This window comes from Megalops cyprinoides, chromosome 3 (assembly GCF_013368585.1).
Source record: "Megalops cyprinoides isolate fMegCyp1 chromosome 3, fMegCyp1.pri, whole genome shotgun sequence".
Classification (NCBI taxonomy): Eukaryota; Metazoa; Chordata; class Actinopteri; order Elopiformes; family Megalopidae; genus Megalops; species Megalops cyprinoides.
This window is the reverse complement of record NC_050585.1, coordinates 17,695,522-17,711,888: the sequence shown is the minus strand read 5'-3', so window position 1 is coordinate 17,711,888 and position 16,367 is coordinate 17,695,522. Positions and strand designations below refer to the sequence as shown.

The following is a 16,367-nucleotide window of genomic DNA, read 5'->3' as shown; positions in this document are numbered from 1 at the left end:
GGGAGAGAGGGGCAGCATATTTCAGTGGTCGTCCTACCAACTGCTCTAATTGGCAAAGTGTGAAACAGGCTGTTTTAGGTTGGCGGGGTTGGGCTGAGCCCACAGTGAGGGGCTGTGGAACTGTCTGATGGCCATGTGGACCACACCATCTCAAAGGCCGGCTGCCCGCCCGCTAGCTGAAAAATGTGGACCGCAAAGTGTCTACTCACTAGTCTACTGTGCCTCTGCACATCTGGTCACCTATAAAACAGGCCAAGTATTGCACAAGTCAACAGCAGCACTCATTTCACACATCAACAAAATCCTGAAATTCAAGGGGTCTCCTTCCTTGATTGGTTTTTAGAATAATTCATTCCAACAGATCTTGGGGAATAATTTTGTTGTACTATTTTTGATGAGACACCACTTAAATGTTTCAGAAAGTAACATTTTAAAAACAACAATCTTATGTGAAAATTAGGAGGACGTTTAAACTGTGCTGAACTTAATTGAATTAAAATAATGATTTCTCTATATTTGTATACATAACGCAATGTGACTGAATAACAATTTTCCACACAATCTTGATTTAAATGACTTGACTTGTTGCTGATGCACTCCACAGCATGTCCATCAGAGGGCAGTGTGGTGCACTTCGGCTTGGCCTGCAGTGAGTCACTGCCATGTGCTGAGAGTTAAGCTCGGAGACAGGCCTTCTGTTTACTTGGACTGAGATGGCCTCCATTTCCTCAGACAAAGCCTCGATGAATGTTTGCCATTAAATGTTCCTACATTATCAGAGCACACTGCCCGTTGATACAAACTTCCTGGAAATGGAAGACATACAGGTCACAGAGCTTTCCTCAGCAGCGAAAGCAATGGAAAAAGCATGTGACACAACACAAAAAAAGCCGACAAATAAGGAAGCCATCTGTTCTTTGCCTAACTTTTCTGCACCGTTTCCATGAGAGTGGTTTTGGCTCACTGGTTGTCATATTTGAGTAAATATTCAAAATTGTGCTGTGGCAAAAGAAGCAGACACAGCTCAGTTTTATTTTTTTTTGGGGGGTGGGGGGGGGGCAAAAATGACTAACTCTAGTCCTCTGAGGCTGCAGGCTTCCGCCCTCGTTCCACTGGGAGGCCCATCTCACCTGTTGAGGAATGGGTCGGAGCTGTTGGTGGTCATGGTCCTGACATCCTGGGACATGCCCGGCGAGGAGACCGGGTTCTGGGTGCCCCCGTCCTGCTCCATGCTGGTGGGTAACTGGTTCCTCAGAGCCAATTCCTGAAAGTACAAATCCATATTGTTTGAGTGCATGGGTGCCCTGCTCTATGAGCTAGCCCTGAAGCATCTACTGTCACTACCACATAATCTGGATCATTTCAGATATTACTGTGCTTTTCCATTATACGGATTACAAGATAACAGTAGCGCCAGAGCCAGCTGCAACTTCATCGTTCCAATTCATTCCTCCCATTATGTGCTCATTGGCTTGCTGGTTTAAACTTCGGACAAGAATGTTAAACTGCTTTTTTTCCATCACTCAGATTATGATTTCACTTAAGCACAACAACCATACAAATCAACAATGTTGTGTATTAAACCTATATTAAAACTTACTTTCACTTAATCAAAATGCAAGGACGGAATACAAAGTGGTAGGAGAGAATCAGATTTCAGGCAGAGACTAACAGATGCATAAGGCAACTCCCTACTTTAGTTTAAAGCATCATGCATCGTATTTTTTGTCACGGGAGTTTGGCGTACTTCAATAAGCTATTATGGGCTAAGTCAAATAGACAGTGTTCACAAACTATGTAGGCCCTACAGCCATAATACAAGCATGGAAAACATGGGTTAACACTATAAGCATGTGTATATTTCACATCCATCTGCAGAAATGTTTGTCCCTACAGCTGTCATTACAGGTCAACAGAGGGCCCAGGACAGCAAGTCAGTGAAAGAGCTTTCCTCTCCCCGCCTTGTTTATTTGTCTTTGGCTTACAGCAGGTGAACAGCTGGACAACTTCACGTCCAATCAAGAGCCAAGTACAAGCAGGAACTGGCCACTCAGAAGCCCATCCCACACAAATGAATGGGACAGGATTGGTCAGACAGACAACTCCTTCTGTGGATTTTTCTGAAAAGGCATCTTGGGTGGTACTGAGCAGGACAAAAAATGCAGGGAGGATTTTTAATCGGACCGATCATGAATTAATAAACAATCTTTAAAGGCCTCTTAATCAGAGTTTGTTCAGCAAATTCTGCTGAAGTTTATATTCAAAACAGCCAAGCTAGCATAATGTAAAAAATTCTTTACTTTGTCCAGAAAGCTTAAAATGTGGAGGTTAAATTAGATACAGATGTTATATAATTATAAGGTAAACAATTGATTGTTTTTTTCTGAGCAGAGCCCTGTGTGCCCTCTAACAAAGCCCAATTCTGAGGTTTTAACGTGTATTCAGCAGTACTGGGAAGCGGGGATAATTGCTGTCTGGAATCACCCAGCCTCTGATTTCAGAGCTCTCTGACTGGCCCCTCACTAATAAAGCCTTTTAAAAGAACGCCTGCCAAAATACAGGCTCTTAAATCGTTTTACCCTCTGTTTTGTTGTTTTCAAAAGTGGAATATTACGTGTTTTATTAAGAATGTAAAATTGAACTGAAACAGACTTTTTTTTTTTAAGTAATAGGCCTAATATCAGTTTGGGCTAGAGTGAACGAACACGATGTTCCCGTCTGGAGTGTTTTGTTTCCATTGGCTGGTAAAAACTGACGTTTCTTTTTGGCCGTGAAGACACGTGCTATAAAAGTTCTGCACTCTTTTTTCTCCATAAGGCAGTGCGTTTTGGGTTTAGACACACTTCAACTTGGCTTTGGGAGACCGTGCGCATTTTTGCAAGCTGGAGAGATCTGACCTCAAATAAAAGACAGAGAGGCGACTAAAAATATCTCATAAAAGAGTTCCTTGTATTATGCTGTTGAACAATAAAGCCAAACACACTCTAGCCTCAGACTTGCCTTTCAGAGTAAATTAAAATTCCAGCTCTCGCTGAAAGATTGAGCAATACTCACTAGAGTCTGAGTTTACAGCCCTTCCTCCTGAGATGTCATTATGACCGACTCATAACCCCCGACACAACAGAACAGCACAATAACGTGTCACTTAGGTGTACACTTGGATTTAATAAAATGACACAAATTAAAGTGTAAACTTCCCAATAGCTTTTAAAATCACTCAGACTATCTCTGTTGGCTCCGCTGAACCGCCCTCACAATCCTGACAGACATCTCCATGGAAACTAATACCCCTTTTCAACTGTAGAGGTGGAACCAGGCTGGCTCCCTTAGTTCAGGGTTTGGGTGTTTTTCCATTATTGTGTTTGTTGTGCTGATCTGTGTCAGCTTAGCCAGATAGTTTTACTGCTGTAGGCGGGGTAGCGAGAGAGATGCAGACTACTTTTGCTAATTGCAGTGAACAACCAGAGGCAAATACAAGTCCCATGGAGTCTAATCCATCCATCCATCTCATCCCTGGATTGTGGCATTTGGTGAGACTTGATGTGGCTGCAGGTAACACAACCAGACAGCACAAGCAGGATTAACTGGCAAACCATTATGGAATGTTTGGCAAAGAGGCTCATGGGAGGTGGGGTCTAGAGATAGTTTTACTGCACTCATTGACCTCCAGCTCTGGAGCTCCAACAGCACTGTTTTCAACCAAATCTTTCTGGCCTGCTGAATGTGGCACAGCTGTGGAGAGCAGACCCCCCTTTTTTCCTGCCTGCTACCATGACAGACAAACACAGAAATAGGAATGGAAAAAAAGGGTGGAGCTCTGACCTGAGGTCTCACCTGCCGGAGCAGATCCTGGTGCTTCAGTCGGAGCCGCTCCTTCTCCATCTGCAGCTGCTGCAGCCTCATCTGGCTCACTCTGCCCTGCGGGCTGGAGGGCAGGGGCGGGGTCTGCTTCACCGGGGCACTCTGGCTGATCCGCTGCTGGTTGAGGGCTGGGCAAGGGGAGGGGACAGGACGCAGAGGTCATGCTGGGTGCTTGGCACTAGGGGGCGCACACGCTATCGCCCCCCCCCCCCCCCACAGACATTCACACAAACTACAGTACCGACACCATGGGGGCAGGGCCTTCTTTACTAGGATGCTCTGGCTGATCTGCTGCTGGTTTAGGGCTGTTGAAGGCAGGGACATATTGTAGAGATCATGTTGGGCATTCACCACTAGGGGACGTAAACACTATGGGCCCTCACAGACAGGCACAGACGCACACAAACAAAAAGACAAACACAGACACAAACGCACAAACACAGAGACGCTACAACATGAGTTGACAAAATGTTCACAATTTCACTAGTTTTTCTGCCAGCATTGCCTCAGTGGGCAAGGAGCTGAGCTCGAGCCCACAAGGTTGCAAGGTGTGTGACCTGCCTGTGAACATCCAGCCAGCCAGGTGAAGTGATAATATGTGAAATACGAGCCACGTGAGGAACCCTGAATGAGGGCATTTGGCAAGTACATAGACAGTGATGATGTCATAAATGATGATTATCTCACTAATGTTAGCATCTACAGCCTTATCAGCTAATGGACCCATGGAAGCTTTGGCTTCCACAGAAATGAGCATGGGAGCAGAGCTCTGTGAGTAAATCAGTTATGGACAGGGAAGTGACTGTGAAGAGTTCAAATTGTGCCTTCAAATTATTAACCTCTGTAAGGGAAGGATCTGGAATGAGCTGGAGAAGGAGGCTTTCTCAAGGCACTGAGGGAGCCTGTGCATCTTTTGATTGGACAAACTATCCAGTAAAACTAGACCTGTCAACACTTGAAAAGCCGTACTGCTTCATGGAGGTTGTCCCATTCAAAAGTCGATTGATCATAAATCGTTATTGCCCCAAAGCTGTCACCCTTGATAAGTTTTGTCTTATTTTCATATACCGGTTGTAAATTAAGACTAGGACCTGTTTAACTGACCCAGGATCAGCAGCAACTTCTCAAATACTATTGTTTACTCCATGAGGAGAGGGACGAAATATCAAAAGAAAAATAACAAGGCCCAAGAGTCCCAAAGTGTTGATGGAACAGCATATGGGAAAATTCAGTCTATAGAAAGTTAACATCATTGAAGACAATATCACTTTTGTAAGGAAATAAAACATCTTCCAAAGCCTAACCCTCAATACACACACACACACACACACACACACACACACACACACACACACACACACACAAAGATCAGACCACAATTCTGTTTCAACAGTGAACAACTGGCTTTTACGCTGCATCTAAACGCTGTGACAAAGCCAGTCAGACTGAGGCCATGAAATGGGGCCAGATATTAGCATGGCATAAAGAAAAGGAAAGAGCACAATGTAGCTGGCCACAGGGCTGTTACTGTAATTAAACCAATAACGATGGCCATTTACTTTTTGCACTCCGGCAGCCAATGAGAACGGGCCCTTGGCTGGCTGTGCTTTGATGTGACACGGCCGGCCTCGGCCCGTTTCTTCACCACCTTTCAATCACTGTTTGTTTACACTATCTCTATTGTTGAATGGGACAGGCCTGGGGCTGGGGGGGGGGGGGGGGGGGGTCTCCCCTGTGCCTCCCACGCTGGTGGAGCCGCCCCCTCAGGCTCACGGCTTGTTTTCAGTCTCCCGAGTGGCTTTTCCCTCCTTTCTTTCTTTTTCTCCCTTGTTTTTCTCCCTCCATCTCCCGGGGAGCCGGGCCATTGTCCTGTCCCGTGGGACCATTAGCTGTTCCCAGGGCAGTGGTTTACTGGAACAATGAGAGGCCAAGGACCAGTCTGCTGGGGCCCTGGGGGGCAGGGGGAGGAAGGGGCGGCGCCCCCCACTGGCGAGCACGGAGAGCCGGTGGGCCGATGACACACGATCCTTAATGACAAAACCCCCGCCTTTATCTCACTGTAAATGAATACTGCTACACAATACTGCTACAACTGCATACACAGGCCTGAAGCGCCGGGCCCACAGATATCAGCCTGCAGCCCCTATAGAGGAATGCACCACAGACAGCTTCTCAGACCAGCGCCAACCTGCCTGCGTAGCTATGCAAACAGCAGATGCAGTGTGTGTATCCTGGCAGTGTATTCCCACCTGCGGGACGACCTGAGAGCAAAGTTCACTGCAGAACTGCCCCCTCCCCCACTCCCCAAATGTACCCTGGGAAGGGGGAGGTCTGGGAACACTGGAGGTTGCAAAGAGGGGAGATAAGAGACAGATGAGGGGTAATGCTGTCTGTTATTTGTCCTCCCCACACGAATCTGTGCCCTATCTGATGTTCTTTTAGGCAGGGAGAGGAGATCTCACAGCATGCAAGACTAAAGGCTTTGGGGGAGGAGCCTGCTCAACACTGGGAGCACAGCACCTTAAGATGTAGTGAATGCTTGTCTGCCTGTGGATCACATAAAGAGATCGTTCCAGAGTGCTTTGTGTTACAGTCTTCAGATAACCTTTGAGGAGGACGAAGCAGGTCTAGGACTATTGAAAAAGCACTTTGTTACTGAAACATACAGCAAATGTGGCTTCACTAAAATGATGCCTGAGCCATTTGAGGCCAGTCTGGAAATGTCTTTGGTACAGAGCAGCATGACAGGGCTAGAAAAATGGGCTGTGATTACATGATTTATTTAATCAGCAGATGCCTTCAGCCAGGATAATCCATTTATGGGGCTGGACACTCATGGGAGAAAGCTAAAATGTAGGGATTTGAAAGGTTCTGGTCACCTGCCTGGCTTCCTAACCACTATTCCACCCTGCCATTTGATTTGTGATTGGGGAAGGGGAGAAAGTTAAAGGGACAAAGACGCTAAGTTACATTAACCAGCATTTGCCAAACAGGGCACCAGCCCTGGAGCCCTCGTACCAGTGAGGACAACAGAGTTGTCTGCAACACAAACAGTCACATACACGTGAGGTTTTCCCTGGAAAGCTTTCCCTGGCATTCCCTTCAACCAGACTTGTGGAAGGCAAACAAAGCACCCGGGCGAAGCAGCCGCCGATGTGATCGCTGATCGCAGACGCGATCGCCTCCATGAACGCCACCCGCCACCACCTGCCGCAGACACCACCACCTCGTAACGGACGCACTCTCCTTCCGTCCCTCCCCTCTTCTCCTCCTCCCTTTCCTTCACTCGCTCCTCCTCTCCTGTTCCCCCCTCCCGCACTGTTGCTCCCTGCCTGAGAGGGTCTGGAACAGATTAGGAGCTGCAGAGTAGAATAAAGGCTGCTGGCGCGGGCTCAAGCTGTCTGGGTCCATGGGCTGCCGTGGGCCTCACACACGGGGGGCGGGGGGAGCGCCTGTGTTAAAGGCACGCCGCTCCTTTTCCATTCAGCCCCAGTTGCCCTCTCTGCCCACTAGAGAGACTCTCCCTCCAATAACAGCGTGCCCTTACACAACGTACAGTATCTGCTTTTCCTCACTGTGTATAAGGTTGGCAAAGTGTGTCAAAGTCATTTAAAAACTGCTGCTGTATCCAATGAAAGCCAGGGACCAAGTGAATGAAGGATCATGGGAATCACTAGAAAACAACTGAGCAATGATCCCCAAGAATGCAGTGGTGCTCACCACTTTTAGTGTAGGAGTAATTGTTGAGATTAACAACAGACTTTAGTTTCAACCACTGATAGCAAAGGGAAACATGTAAACACCACTCCAGTATTGTGGTCCTGGCATAAAACATGTTAAAAACACCCCCCTCCCATTTCTCCCTCTTGTGCTGCTCTCTTATTCAGAGGCCCGACAGAACTGTTAGTTCAACACTTGTAAATCTTCAAAGAGCTCACACCAGCCAGACCCCTCCCCTTTCCCAGACGTCCAGCTCACTGATCCACACAGTTCATCCCCTCAGCTGGTTCCCTCCGTCAGGCTGCATGCACACATCCAGCAGCCAACGACACAACAGAACCCCGTGAGCACCTAGCGAGGCACATTTTCACATGCACGCAGGTGTGCAATGCGATCCTTTCTGTGATGGAGCGATTTCCAGTATGGACAGAAAGCTTATTGGTCAATCAATAGTGACGTATAAGCTATGCTAGCATGGGCGATGGGGGGGGGGGGGGGGGGGTTTGGTGGGGGCATTTGCGTGGTGGGAGAGAGTGCCTGGGTCAGGTGACAGGATTGCCAAAAGCACAAGTCCAAAATGGGCAGGGCTAGCGTTCCTATTGGTCCCAAAGGGGTGAATAAAGATAGCTCCTCTGCACGGGCGGCGACAGGTCAGGATATGGCGATGTTGAGCACCAGCTGGGTGGAAGGTAATGCTTATTTGGCCTTCCAGTGCTCAGAGCTAAAGACACCTTTTACTTTGAGTGAGAGGGTGAGGTTCTTATAATTATAAATGTATTGCACTTTCAACAGACCAAAACCAGATGGGAAATCTAGGCTAAATCTGTTCATGTTTTGGCATCCAGACTACCAGGAAAACTCAAGAAGCTCATGCAAATAAGTTTCTTGGAGTTGCAGCACAAACAAAACTTCTGTTTTTATTTTTCATTTTTCATGATTAACAGAAGTAAAGATTTTAAAACGGGTGTAGGGCTGAAAATGATTTCCAAAGATGTCCACTCATAAAACTATTTTCAGCTTGCTAAAGACAATAAATATTAAACATCACAGCCATGCTTCTGTTGGCATTGAAAAATATTATAAGTCTTCACAGCTCTGAATAATTAACCTGAACTGAGAAGAATTTGACCAATTCTGACCAACAACCCCCCATTCTGATAATAGTCATGTCAGATCTTTGGGTCTGGGTAAAACCATGAGGATCTTAACACTGCTAAACCATAACCATTTTCTCAGTACTCCATTTGGAATTTCACATGCAGTAGAAAAGTCAATTCATGATACCCATCATTACCGCTATTCTGTTTCAATTATTTTATAGCCATAGACACTGGTGGCCATTACACACTGCACTACACTTCCCTATAATCACTCTGGGCATAAACGTTACCTTAGCTTGGTGCTGAAACTACATTGTATCACATTCGGCACAATAGTCCATCTTGTATGAAATGACCCATTTGTACAGGGATTTTTGGGGTACCTTGCTTACAGCTGCAATAGCAGTGCCCCTTCTGGGATCTGAACCCATAACCCTTAACAGAGTCCAAAGCTTTAGCCACCGCACCACTACAGTGGAGTGGGCCTGAGCAAGGGAGAGGTGAGGAGAGGAGTCCAGCTCACCAAATCGTGGGTCAAGCCGCGGGTCCAGCCAGGACGTGGTCTTGTTCTTGTGGTTGATGTAGTAGATCTCGCCCTCCGCAGTGACGGCTTGCTCCCAGCCGTCAGGAAGAGGCCCTGCGGTGGGAGGGAGAGACAGAGGTCTTACCGTCAGTGATGCCTCTGCTGTGCTCTCATGCCAATACAAAGCAGAGCTGCTGTGTTTGGCGGCTAACCTTTACAGGCGGGCGTGTTTACCGTGTTCACGGCCTCCACAACAAGAGCTATCTGCCCCATATATCCATCCCGCTCAGGAGGAGGGTCAGGTGACGCTCACGTTTCAGCCAGCAGGTGCACTGCGGCCTTCCGCACCAACCGAGAGAGCTTCATCTTAACCGGGGTTTCTGCCTGCTGTAGTTTGGCTGTTGTCAGCCACTTTATCCAAAAAAATCAGTCATGATGCAGCTTTTCTGGTAGAACCATGGCTTTCCATTTCTAACACAAGGCTGCGCTTCACACTGAGCTTCATGTAGGAGGCTGCTGATTGGTTCCTGTACCGTAATACATCAAAGGTTTGGTCATGATCTGTATGCAAGGGTTTCATCTCAAAAAGCCCTGACACTCAATTGGAGTGACTGACTTTCAGGGCCATCCAAAAAAAAAAAAAAAAAAAAAAAAAAACAGTCTCCAAATCTCCAATAAAAAAGCATTTCTATCTCAACTGCAACAGTGGGCATTATATTATTTTCATATGAAGAGCAAAAAGAGGTTTTCTTTGGAAAACCTCTATACCTGACCATTAGCATTTGACATGTATGTCTATTTGGAGCTTGAGGTGCATAGAAAAAATTTATGGAGAAAAAAATCAACACATTTGAAAACAAACCCCAGGGAAAATGTTTAAATAAACATGCAGAGAACACAACATATCAATAGCCCTCAAACTTACAAATGCTTTGAGCGTCAAACTGAACGCATTTCATGGGGTTTGTTTTCCCACTGAAGCCACCTTTAAAAATGAGCAGCTTTATTTCAGCACACCTATCGTGCGGGCATCTCAGACACAGAGAGACGTGTGCCATCTGCTCCTACCCACTCCTTATCTGACTGGGCACAGAGACTGGCATCAGGTGTCAGTAGGCCTCTCATCAGTACCTCTCTAATAGGGCGAGGTCATGTGACTGGTGAAACCGGTGAGGCTGCACAAACAGCCTTGCACACCTGACAGGACCAGGCACGTTCTAACTCGCGCATACCTGCGCCCAGGGCAAATTTTCACACAAGAGGTCCGTTAAAGCCGTTTCCCTTAAAGTGGCCTCGGTGAGTACCAAGAAAAGAGGCGCTAAACGTTTATGTCTAAAGGTTGTGTGTTTTGGTACGTTTGTGTGACTGTGCATTTTTACAAAGCCTTTTCTGCTCTGCAGTACTTCATATCAATGGTGATTCGTAATCAATATATTAAACTCAAGTCACCTTACAGTGCGTCTCCATTTCAGATTTCCGTGTCAAGCTGTGCTAGTTCTGGGGTTCTCCTATTTTCCTTGCCTGTTGCTCTCTGAATAGAAAAATCTAATGCGACTCAATGCAATCAGTAAAGCACAGAATTGTTTGGAACACACTACCGGTAATACGTGACAGCCCATGCGATGACACTTAAATTCACAATCTACATCACATGAATGCAAACAACTACCCTCGCCCCTGAGTTTCAGAATGGAAAACCCACAGCAACATGTTCTACAAGTTCTGACAAGCAACTGGAAGGAAGAAGTCGAAACAAAAGTAACCGAGCGCTCCGAGCCCTCAAAGCAGTGCAAGTTCCTGCAAGACTGCTCCCAAGAAACAAGCAAAGGACAGCCAGTTCACGGCTAAATTGTGCTTGTTACGAAACCATTTATAGACATGACTCATTAAGCACACAGATAGGGGTAGGATAGTGTCTACTTTAAGCAGGGGAACCATTGACACAGCAAACACAATGGCTAAATAAAGATAGATCTATACTTCTGACATGTTTGTACACTTGAAGTGTTACCACAAAAATAGTGCCTGTGATACATTTGCTATACATTTCAAAGCTTATGCCAAGTTACTAGGGGAGCTGAGGAGAACCTGTTGTTTTAATCCTGAAGAGAAGCAGACTTTAAACAGCACACATTTAGAACATTATGTTGACAATGTATTAAAGCCTGCAGGTCAATGGGGCAGCTCAAAAGAAACCATGCCCAACAAAAGACTGCAGTTGGGTTTCATATCGTAATACTTGTTGCACTAACAGAAGTAACGCTTTTATGCAGCTTTTTGTTTGACAACAAAATAATAGTATGAACTAGGGATAATATTTGGGAAAAATAATGCAGATGCACTTTACAAACTTGGCTGGGAATCCATCTGTCCAGGGCTGGGGTGGGTGGGGATATGCGCGGCACATGTGTGTGTGTGAGTGTGTGTGTGTGTGTGTGTGTGTGTGTGTGTGTGTGTGTGTGTGTGTGTGTGTGTGTGTGTGTGCGTGTGAGTGGGTATGTGTATGTATGGGGTGTACTCACCAGAGGCCGGGGTCATGATGTTCTGCTGCATGGGTGCAGGGCTGGAAGGGGTGGTCTGGTTCATCTGCATCATGGCCTTGCGTGGGTCCTGCCATGTGGTTGTCTGCTCCAGGTGGCTGTAGTGAGAGAGGAGGGAGTGTACTACATTAATCACAGAGAACGATTGTCAGTCCTAGATAAACAGGGACTTACCTCCCAGCATTCCGATAAATCCACACAAAAGAAGAAAACTGGGTATACCAGCTCTACACGCAGGGACAGAACTGTGAACATATTCTCTGTATTCATTTCAACAGCAGTATCACTGATTAACTCACTTCTTACAGTTTCCACACAGAGTTTCTCTATCATTTACGCTGGAGAGAGGAGTTTCTTTACGCTACATTAAAATATGCCTTACTGAATGTCAATATTTATTGTGAATTGTGGGAGTTTACCTTTTAACATTCCTGCCCCATGCATGACACTTACTTACTTTGTACCTGCAGATACCCTGTGTATGAATGGGTGTCAAGTACATGCAAGTTGCCTCGTGTGCTAATCGTGCTGAGCAAACAGATGGTGAAAAGTGAAAAGGGATACACAGGAAGCAGACGATGTCCATTCCCCAGCCCAGGGGAGAGTTAACTTCAGCCTGTCTGCTGTGAAAGGCCCTGCAACACCCACTCGGCTCTCCACAAACGACGGTTTGTTCCCCTTAAACTCAAACCCGTTCTGTCTGCTCGGCTAAATATAGAGAGCTGTGGAGCTGAAGGTGCGGTTTCATCAAATCCATGTGCGTCACCCGCTGCATTCTGCTTTGCTTATGCTTGCCGACTGCGACACACAGCCTCCCGGTAGCTGCACATGCTCTGCAGACGCAAGCTCAAGGCTAAATATTTTGGATTTGTGCAGAGATGCCCAGAGGAGCCTTATGCTTTCTTGGGCTTATCAGCAGCAAATATAGGCAATGCCTGATGCAGAACTGCAATAGCTATTCTCATCTCTCCCTATTTGGTCTGAGAAAACTATACAGACTGCATAAAACTCCCAGAGGGTCTGGTCTTAGGCTTATGCTTATGCTCTCGTGTGCACAGTAATGAGGACACCTCTAGGTCAGCCTTTGCGGCCAATGGGTTACCTGCTCCTCCCATGCATCCCGCCCCCTGCTCCATTTGAGGAGCAGGCCATCCGTCCTCTGCTGGCCTCAGACAAACACTGCCGGGAGGAGCTGAGCCTTCGGAGGGCACAGCGCTAAAGCGGCACATCTGTTTGGACAAGTGCGCCTGACCCACGCCTTCCCCATCTGAACCTGACGCAACTCAGCTGGCCTTAATCAAATATGTATCCACACACAAAAACAAAACAATTCGACTTTCAGACTCAACAAGCCAGCGCTGGCTAGGAAGGCTGTTTTTAGGCTCCAAATTTGCACAGTTCTGAGTCCATGTCCTTAATTAACATCAGCAGAAGCCATATCAGAGGACAGGTTGTTAGTTATTAGTGCTTTACTTACCCGTGTTGCTTCCCAGACTGAGGGACAGGAAGCTTTATAACATTGTTTTTTAAAAGTGGTTTAAATAGTGCTGTTACTGCAACTATTGAACCTTTCTTACCTTTGTCACAAATATCACCTAAATTGCTTGATTTTCCTGTTCAATATTAATGGCAGTGACAACACGCGACAAGATCTTACAAAATAACATTTGGGCAAAGACCTTTCCACCCTTACATGTAATCCTCGACAGGCTACACTTCATTGCTGGAAACAACCGACCAATCCACTTTATTAAAAGATCAGTCAGAGGTGTGAGCTTAGTAAAACCGACTAAAATGATTCCTAGGGCTAAATAGTGATAATACAACCTGGTTCTGAATAGATCCACCAACAAGCCTAGCTGCTTTGCCCTTGTGTATGTTCCTTGTGAAGTCTACTAATCTACACTTTATCTGAGTTCACAAAGGAAATGACACAGTGGCCCTCATTTGGTGCTGGCCCTGAGGACCTTTCTCATCCTCTCCTGGCTTTCGCTAAAGCAGCAAGCCCAGATCCGCAAAGTGGAGTGCCAGAGGCAGACAGCGTCCTCCACTGCGACCGTGGTGACGCGGGGACGTTTGTCTGCCTTCCAGCCCTGCAGAGACAGGGGGGGCCTGAGTCAGCACTTCACCCCACACAAAGCCAGCCATTTGCTTTCAAGCCCTTCTTGTTTTTGCTTTCCTGATCAAAGGAGCTGGCAACCCCCCCCCCACCTTCACGCGCACACCGGCAATCCAGGGAAAACAAGTCCGGCACAGACTGGAGGGGCCCCGCGAGAAGCAGGGGGGGGGGGGCACTACGGAAGCAATCCTTCTGAACCTGAACGCGATTGGTTGATCTAGCTGCTCTTCTCCAGTTTCACTGCACAACCCCTGCCTAGCCCCCCCCCCCCCCTTACCCAAACATTGGAAACTTTGACGTTTACAATAGAGGAGAACGAGCCTGGGCTAGATTTAGGGTGTCAGAGGTGGTGGTGGGAGCGGGGGGTAGGGTGGGGTGGGGTAGTGCAACTGAAGTTTGTCATCACAAGCACAGCACCGCTGACAAACCCTGGCCAGGGGGAGAGTGGCGGGAACCTGGAGCGCGCTTTAATTACAGCTCGGGAAGTCTGCGGAGGAAATCTGTGCTTAGCTTTCAGTGTGGGCTGCTATCATTTCAATTACCCAGGGAGGGGGAATAGCAAGGGGGAGAGCCTTGCTGTAATCACATCTTCTGTGAGGAAATTTCACTACACAGGTACTGTTTACTGTGAGGCACGGGTGCATGGATGGGAAAGGATATGTTGCACATGGTGGGAGGCGTGGAAATTAAATGCTGTAGAACTAAAAGTCAATATGGAAATTAAAAAAGGCTTGATGTAATGAACAGGTTGACCCACTGCTGTTGAGCACCCCTGTCTGTCCTCCGGGATGAGTGCACTGGATTGAACTCGAGGGCAGGCCAAGGATTTGGATTTTTATATGAACTCATTGTAGTTTTTGCTGTTTGGGCCATTTTGCCTGCTCTAATCCTAGAGTCCCGCTTCATTACAGAACAACCGTGTGTCCCCTCTCGCCTTTCACCAGGGGCCTGTGAGAAAGGTCAAAGGGCAGGCGTACCCTCTCAAACAGCTTTGGACAAGAGCAGCCCCACATCAACCAAGAGGGCTGGTTTACACACACTGAGGGCACACCGCTGGAGAACTCTCAGGTTTCTCCTCTGCTGATCCAAAACCCACTTAAAAACAGCCCACTATTTCAGCCTAAAAACTAACGTGCAACCCAGCTAGAGGTCACCCCATCTCTGGGAAGCAAAATTACTGAATGAAATTCGTTACATGAAATATTTTTTAATGTTTCCAAAGAATAAACATCTAATAGGAGAAATATACTTCTTTCACAACATGTAATACATACATGCCTCTTGTACATGTATGGTGTGTCCTATACATACTAACATGGCTTGCAAAGTGTGACTGAGAAGGGTGGCGGAACTGTAGAGATGTAGTGACCCAGTTCAGAGAGGGGATGAAGACATTCCCAAACAGGTAAGTCCCCCAGAAAAGCCAGTCTACACGAGCAATCGCCCAGCATTCACAAGCTGCACCATGAATGGAGACTAGTGCTCCACAGTGACCGCATGCATTTCTGCCGGAATCTTGCAGCAGAGGTGAAGTCAGGTAGGTTCTGGGCATACACAGCTTTGCATAAAATTCTATAGAACAATATACAAAAAAAATCGAGAATTTGAGAATTGAGAATTTCAAAAGTTTCCCCAGCTGTGCCTTCTGTGAACTTTGGCCCAGTGTGCACCAGGGTGGTGATGAACACCAGCTGTAAGGTGGGGGAGGGGGAGGGGGAGGGCTGGTAACAGACGCGCAGCCTCTCAGTATTATGGAGCCAGTCTCTGCCTCACTGGAATTAGAGACTGCTCCAAACCGCACGCTAGTTAAAGCAAAAACACTCACAGCAGCAGCCTTTCTCAACCCATAGCTGTGGAAGGAATGAACTACAGAACCAGCTCTAGTCAGTTAACCAATGAAGGAGTTTCGTTCGCAGGTCTGAAGCCAGTCCTTTCTGCGCTTGCCAACACTACATACAGACACACTGCAATGCACTGAGATTTGCATTCACTGTTGTCTTAAAGGATTCAGGTTATGGTGGCTACAGTTTGATTTCTTGTCTTTGCTCTTGAGACCACCATCAGGGCCTCTGCCAACCTCATAAGGACACTATGACCCTGGTTCCATTAAAGAATCATTCATTAGTTCAGAACAATCCTAACTTTACCAGCCAACAAAAACAGAAAATTGCAGTCTCTGTTCTCCAATGGGGAATGGTTGGTGAATTCTCATTGGGTGGAAATTCTGTTATTCACTTAAGAGACAAGTTCATCCATGGAGACCTTCAACCTCACACTATATAACTCCTTTAAACAACTGGATTCTAAGTGGGGTGATAGACTAAAGCACATCATGCTTTAACAAAGCTCTGCAATAATATAGCCCTAACTACTGCAAGCAGAACTTTTCACTCCTCTTCGATAATATTTTTGTCTATGATTACTAGCTAAACACTGATAACCGTTTATTCTGGGACCAGTCTGCTCTGTTTTTTTCATTATTGAAGACATTTCCTCTGAGCATG

At 46.7% G+C, this 16,367-nt stretch overlaps 1 protein-coding gene across 4 annotated transcripts in view; it reads right to left on the bottom strand.

Annotated features, from left to right (window-relative positions):
- LOC118775436 (transcriptional coactivator YAP1-like) overlaps positions 1 to 16,367 on the bottom strand; it is a 33,439-nt gene that overhangs the window by 2,590 nt on the left and 14,482 nt on the right. The window contains exons 3-6 of one of the 4 annotated variants that reach the window (XM_036525350.1): positions 11,727 to 11,842; positions 9,205 to 9,318; positions 3,823 to 3,989; positions 1,131 to 1,264 (exon numbers count right to left, since the gene is read on the bottom strand). In XM_036525350.1, the coding sequence (XP_036381243.1) occupies positions 1,131 to 1,264; positions 3,823 to 3,989; positions 9,205 to 9,318; positions 11,727 to 11,842 (531 nt within the window). The remainder of the gene's footprint in view (positions 1 to 1,130; positions 1,265 to 3,822; positions 3,990 to 9,204; positions 9,319 to 11,726; positions 11,843 to 16,367) is intronic. The other 3 variants (XM_036525351.1, XM_036525352.1, XM_036525353.1) reach the window with 3 other exon arrangements.